The 6,235-nt window shown below is 47.1% G+C and overlaps 1 protein-coding gene across 1 annotated transcript; it reads right to left on the minus strand.

Moving 5' to 3' along the window:
* Positions 1-211: 211 nt before the first annotated feature.
* Positions 212-5,964, minus strand: LOC126028708 (leukocyte immunoglobulin-like receptor subfamily A member 5). The gene is given in 6 exon segments (XM_049787638.1): positions 212-308; positions 3,074-3,182; positions 4,989-5,288; positions 5,385-5,430; positions 5,432-5,670; positions 5,934-5,964. Coding segments are annotated over 6 exon segments (822 nt in total).
* Positions 5,965-6,235: the final 271 nt, after the last annotated feature.

The following is a 6,235-nucleotide window of genomic DNA, read 5'->3' on the forward strand; positions in this document are numbered from 1 at the left end:
ACTATTTCCCCAAAATAATCAGTCTATTATCCTGACATGAACAGTGATTTCCTGAGTCAGACTGCTTTTCCCTAGGAGTAGGGATCCAGTACCTTTCAAGTTATTATAACAGATTCTGATTTGTAGGGGCATTGGGCTGGTACTATCACAATGGTATTAGGGCAGGGGATATTCAAAGCAGCAGTTCCTGTGGTAGTGGGTTGCAGTGAATCTATTGATTCACTTTAGGCCCAGTTTGGGGAAGTTGATTGCAGTTGGTAATCTCCTCTGATTCTGCAGGGCCTGAGGTTGAATCCTTGGCCAGTTTCCTGAGAAAAGAATGTTGGGACAATTTCTGCCTAGTGGCTTCCCCCACTGCATTATGAACTAGGTCCAGGTGGTAGTCTCCATCAGACAGGGCCATGACGGGGCATACTTTCCCTGTAGAATTGGACCAATTCCCTGCAATCAAGACATATATTCTGGGCTTGTGAGGCCTCTGGATGGCCTCTTCTCCAGTTTCTTGAGACAGGATTGCCAGAAGAATGTCAATCTCTTATCCAATGGTTTCCCCTAGCCCACCTCGGACAAAGTCCAGGTGGTGCTCTTGAAAGGGCGAGGTTGGGAGGGGCTCTATATTCCCTGGAAAGATGAGCTAATTTTCCAAGATTAGAACATTTGTCCTGAACTTGCCTCTGCACTGCATAGGCCTCAATAGTATTCACATCTGCCTGATATTTAATAGAACCAACATTCTAACATGTTTTTCAGTAGCCCATGACATCTTCTTTCTCACTGATGGGGCATGAGATCATATGACAATCTTCATTAGCATTCTCAAAAGCTAATAGCCTCAACAGGTATTTCTGAGTCTCTTATACACTTAACCTGTCTCTGAATTGCATCCATCAGTTTCCCAATAAGTTCTGCATATGGTTTGAAAAAGTCCTTGTATAACTTCCTTTAAGTTCAACATCAGCATCAATCTTTTCCAAAGTCCACAATGCTGCCTCATGGACATGACTTAAAACATCATGAGGAAGGCAGCTTGGCTTTTTTGTGTCCTCACATTTTCCTTCGTTTATTAGCATCTCATAAGTCAAACCCTGAAAATTGTCTCCCTGAATTACCTAAGACGTGAAGTTTTGTCTTGGACTCATCACCGAACCACATGTTCCACTATATGTATGTAGAAGAATATAGACAGGTTTGAATTACCACCTGGAAATCCTGGGGGGCATACAAAGCACACTTTCACTGCAGCCTGTAAGGTGTTCATTGCAGTACAGAGACATAGGTCCATATGAAACAAGCCTTTTTAAAATGGCTGAGTGAGTCTATTTTTAAATCTTCATAAACTGGAGGCTGATGATTCTCCAGATAGATGGGAGAGAAAAAGACAAATCTCATGAGGACTAGTGGAATATGAACTGATAAAGGTTTTAACCATAAGCTTCACTTGAAACTACATCTAGTGTAGTCTCTAATGGGGGACAGGAGGAGATTGTTCTACTGAGCCATTTTCAGGCTCTAAGTCTGAAGAGTTGGTTGCTGATTCATCATATAAGTCATGCTTGGGAAATGGTGGTCTCTCCATTTTGACGCCAGTAATGAATGATAAATTATTGGCACCTAGGAACACCTTTTGATCAATCAAGAACACATAAATACTGGAAAGGTACCCCTCCCTTTTGGCGCATGTGCATGGGAGAAATTCTAGATGTCATGGCATCATTCCAGTGTGAAAAGTGCAGGTAAGTGCACCAGAGCAACACGAAGCAGCCAATACTCCAGTTGAGGGTACAGCATATTCAGTCCAGTACAAGAGGTCCATCAGAATGAAAAACTTGTTAAACCAGTCAACATTTTCCCCTGTGGTGAGGTCTCTGTTCTCAGGTTCCTGTTCTGAATAAATGAATGTAAATGAGGCTGGTGAAGATAGATCATGGGCAAGTGCTGAACGTACAGATTCAAAAATCTTCTATGAGTCACTTCATGGTGGGGGATAACTCCAACAACTATTTTAGGTGTGGATGAAATGTTCCTAAAGTGTCTCAGCTAATTATGTTATGATAAAAAAGCAAGAAAAGTAAAAAAAAAATAGGATGCATACTCTGTTTAAGAGAAAAACAGAATGTATACTCTGTTTATGGAGGAAACAAGACATGAGCTCTGTTTAAGGAAGAAAAACAGGATGTATGTTTTATCTAGGGGAAAAAATAGAGTGTGTGCTCTGTTGGGCTTTGTGTGATTAGCAACAAGATTTCATCTCTTAGTCTGGCTCCTTTCGCACTCATTTTTATTTTATTTATTTTTAAAATTCAGCATAACTCACTGCAACACAGAAGTAAAGAGAGAGAAACCCTTAATTAGTGCACCAAGGCACATGATAGATTAAGAAATAAGCAAAACGCTACTGTGTGAAAGTGTAGTGTGGGGTCATGAACCAAGTTTTTCAGGACAAAAATGCTGATCCACAAGGAATGGGTGGTGGGGGAAAAGCAGGATCCAGAGCAGAGATCCAACAGTGGTGTGAGTGTGTAGAAATACATACTAATTTTATTGAGTCCTGGATGGTTGCGGATGATGGTGAGATGGATGGAGGGGCCTTTCTCTGCTGGCCTGGGCCACGAGCCTGCAACCCCTTCCAGCTGGCGGGTCTGAAGGTTCAGTGTAGCGGTGGAGAAATGGTCCACAGCAGTTAGATTTCAGGAGACATGAAGTTTTATTAGTACACTTTAGCCTATTTCAGCCTCCCAGCATCTCAACATGTTTCCTAATCCTTTATCCTTTCAACGTCTCCTGATGCTTCTCCCTGAATCTCTCTCTCAATCCCCCTCTACCCCTGAGGCAATCCTTTTGTTACCTTCCAAAGACCCATCCCAGAAATGGGTTGGTCTTGCCATCAGGTAAGATTACACAGAAAGAGGAGACCTGGGGTGACAGGAGTGATTTCCTAAATTTATTCAGGAATTCAGACTCTTTCCTTGCATCCTGGGGCCTCCGGAGTCAGAAGAGGGTTTCTGGGTCCTTGTACATGAACGTGCACTATCTCCTCTGCCCTCGCAATTGGTTGTCTCAGTGGTTATCTCACCTCCGACTGTACCAAGCTTCCAACAGCAGAATTTCGAGGATCAGCAGGATAAAGCCAGCCACGCCCAACCTGATGAAATTCTCCATTGTGTATGCTCGGGGATAGGAGGCTGCGAAAGGAGGACCAAGAGGAGACAGAGTCAGACAGGATGCCTGAGTCTCCCAGGGCCCCCTCCTCTGCAAATTCTCATCAGGGAGTTTCTTCTCTACTCACTTGTTTTGGACACGAAGTTTATCTGTGAAGGGCTCAAGGTGTGAGATGTCTCTAATAATCATAAAAATAAAGATGTGACAAGAAGTTGGAGTCAGTCAGTCCCCTAGACTGAGTCTCTATTACTATCTATATCCCCCCTACATAATTGCCCCCAAATGACCTCCTCTCTGCTAGACATTCTCTCTAGCCTCTCTTGGGTCCTTTGATCCCCAGGATTTGGATAAATTGAGGTGGACACCAGGGTCTCCTACTCAGAATTGGGAGCACCATAGGTTCCTTTCATTGTGGAAGTCATGAGCCTAAGGGACAGGTACTTGTGTTTATTGATCAGATGAGGACTCAGAGATGGGGGGATAGACATGGTTTACAGATGAGCAATCCTACCTGCCTGAGGGAACTTTTAAGGACATACATTTAACTACGTGTGTCCACAGTCTGTGACAATTGCCTACAATGCAGGAATAATGAGCTGAGACAGGTGAGCCACACTGTCATTCCTGCACCCCCTGACCCAGGCCAGGACACTACAGACCATTACATGTGTTCAACTTAGAGCAAAGAGGAGAAACTGAGGCTAGGAAAGAACATGGTATGAGTCGTGTCCAAAGGGAGGAACCCAGAACCACCTACCTTGAGACCCACCTGCTCTGGAGTTGGGAAGCCCCTTCAGGATCAAAGCAGATTGGGGGACTTCAATGCCTTCTCCACCCTCATACCTCAGCTCTTGTTTCAGGGAGAATCCCAAATACTTCCTCTAAGATCCCCCAAGTCTAAGATCCTGCTTCAACTCATGATGCACCCATCTCTGCCTCTCTCAAAGTGAGGTTGGGCCAGAGCTCTCAGGGATGTTCAGATTGGCCAAGACACCTCTGCTTTGAATGCAGAGATGGTGATCACCCAAGATGTGCCTGAGAATTGGGGCTAGGGTTCCAACATCCCCAGAAGATCCTGCAGTGAGATGGAACTATGAGGGGCTGAGTTGAGCTGAGTCTCCTCAGCTGTCGTCAATTCTCTTTATTCTGTCTGCCCCCCACCAATTCATGCTCCCCTTTTGATCCTGAGAAAGGAGCTTGGGGTCCCCTCAACTGACCCCTTGTCATGGCCCATTATTGGTATTAGCTGGTTTTCACTTGGCCTAGTCCCCGCTCTTGGAAGTGGGTTTGTTTTTCCAATAAAGACATGCCGAGTGGGGCCAGAGGAATAGGGCGTTTGCCTTGCATGCAGAAGAACGGTGGTTCGAATCCCGGCATCCCATATGGTCCCCAAGCCTGCCAGGAGTGATTTCTGAACGTAGAACCAGGAGTAACCTCTGAGCGCTGCCAGGTGTGACCAAAACAAAACAAAACAAAACAAACAAAAAAAAAAAACAAAACAAAAAGAGACATGCCAAGAAAGCTCATAGGGGAAGCTGTCATCTTGGCTAGCCATTCTACATGGTGGAGTGGCTGGCCTGTGGTGTTCAGCTTGCAGTGTGGGTTCCTGGCCTATTGATCTTTCCCAATCATGTGTGGATTATTTCCTATGTTGGAACTATGAATGGCTTCGTGTCTCTTGTCCTACTCAGATTGGGGGCATGGGAATCTCAGTCCCTCACTGGTGTTTGTGGAATACTCAACCTAATATTTCACAGCCCATCATTCCACCCACCAAGGCTTGTCAGAATAATGGCCCTGAGCTCAGAGGGATAGGATGGGCTCCTCACCTGAGACTAGGAGCTGGAGCAGGTCACTGGGTTCAGACCACTGATTGGGTGTGCGTGAGAAATGGCCATAACACCGGAATGTCCACCTGTGTTCAGGGGTCACAGGGCCCACAAGAAACAGGGCCTGAAGATGCCCAGTGGGAGGCTGTGATTCAAGGATCCGGGGAATCTCTGTGTCTCCCTCCTGAGTCAGGATGAACCTGTCGAATTCCTGCTCTGAGCCACACTGGAGGGTCACGGTCCCACCTGAGGCCACGACAGAGCTTGGCAGGGCTGAGAGGGATGGTTTTCTGTAGAGGCCTAAGAGGGTACAAGGGTAACAGTGTCACCTCCCCACTCCCTGAGGACTACACTCCCACCCCCGAGGGTAGCACCTGGGCCCTGAATGAGTCTCACCTGAGACTCCCAGCTCCAGAGAGTTGCTATCCACTGACCAGCCAGCAATTACTGAAATAGTAACAGTAATACGTCCCCGCATGTACTTCTGTGATGTAGGGAAAAGAGACCTTGGCCTGGTTCCCTGGTGCTTGTGGAGGCTGTTTGAACCAGGGTGATGAACTTCCCTTTTTATGCAGGTGGAACTCCTGGGTCCCTGGGCTCCCCTTACACCAAAGGGTGACAGGGCTCCACTGGGGAACCACAGAACCTGGCTTAGCCCAGAGGATAGGTCTGGGGAGAACCCCTGAAAAAAGAAGAAACTGGTCACAGACATTCCTCGGTCCCAGCTCTCAGCCCAGTACCCCCCACATACTCCACCTGATCCCAGAATTGCTGTTTCTTGTCCCAGTTGTGGTCTCTGTCTTAGAGGACCCTGGGACCTGGGGTCACACTCACCCTCCTGCACACTCAGCCCAGGAGAGAGAAACACCCTGTGAAATTCTGTCCTGAGTTCCAAGGAAGCTTCCTTTGAGGGTCCTTGGCTCCTGGGTTCCCCCTGAGGTTCACCCAGACATAGCAAGGTCATGAAGGGAGTCATAGTGTCCCCTCCCTCAGACTAACTATGACCTCATAAAATACTCAGGCTGTGGGTGCTTATCCTGCAGGTCCTAGGGTATCAAGTCAGAACCCTCAGGAAAGGAAACTGCCCCCAGGACCAGGCTCAGTTTCAGGGAAGCAGCACAGACACCCAATACCCCTTCTGGGGGAAACCTGGCCCATTCTTTCCCTCACCCTTCGGTCACTGATCCTTGCCCCTGACCACCTCTGCCTCAGACCCAGACACAGTGGGCCTGGGCCCTGGGGTTGGG

Source organism: Suncus etruscus, chromosome 14 (genome assembly GCF_024139225.1).
Source record: "Suncus etruscus isolate mSunEtr1 chromosome 14, mSunEtr1.pri.cur, whole genome shotgun sequence".
Lineage (NCBI taxonomy): Eukaryota > Metazoa > Chordata > Mammalia > Eulipotyphla > Soricidae > Suncus > Suncus etruscus.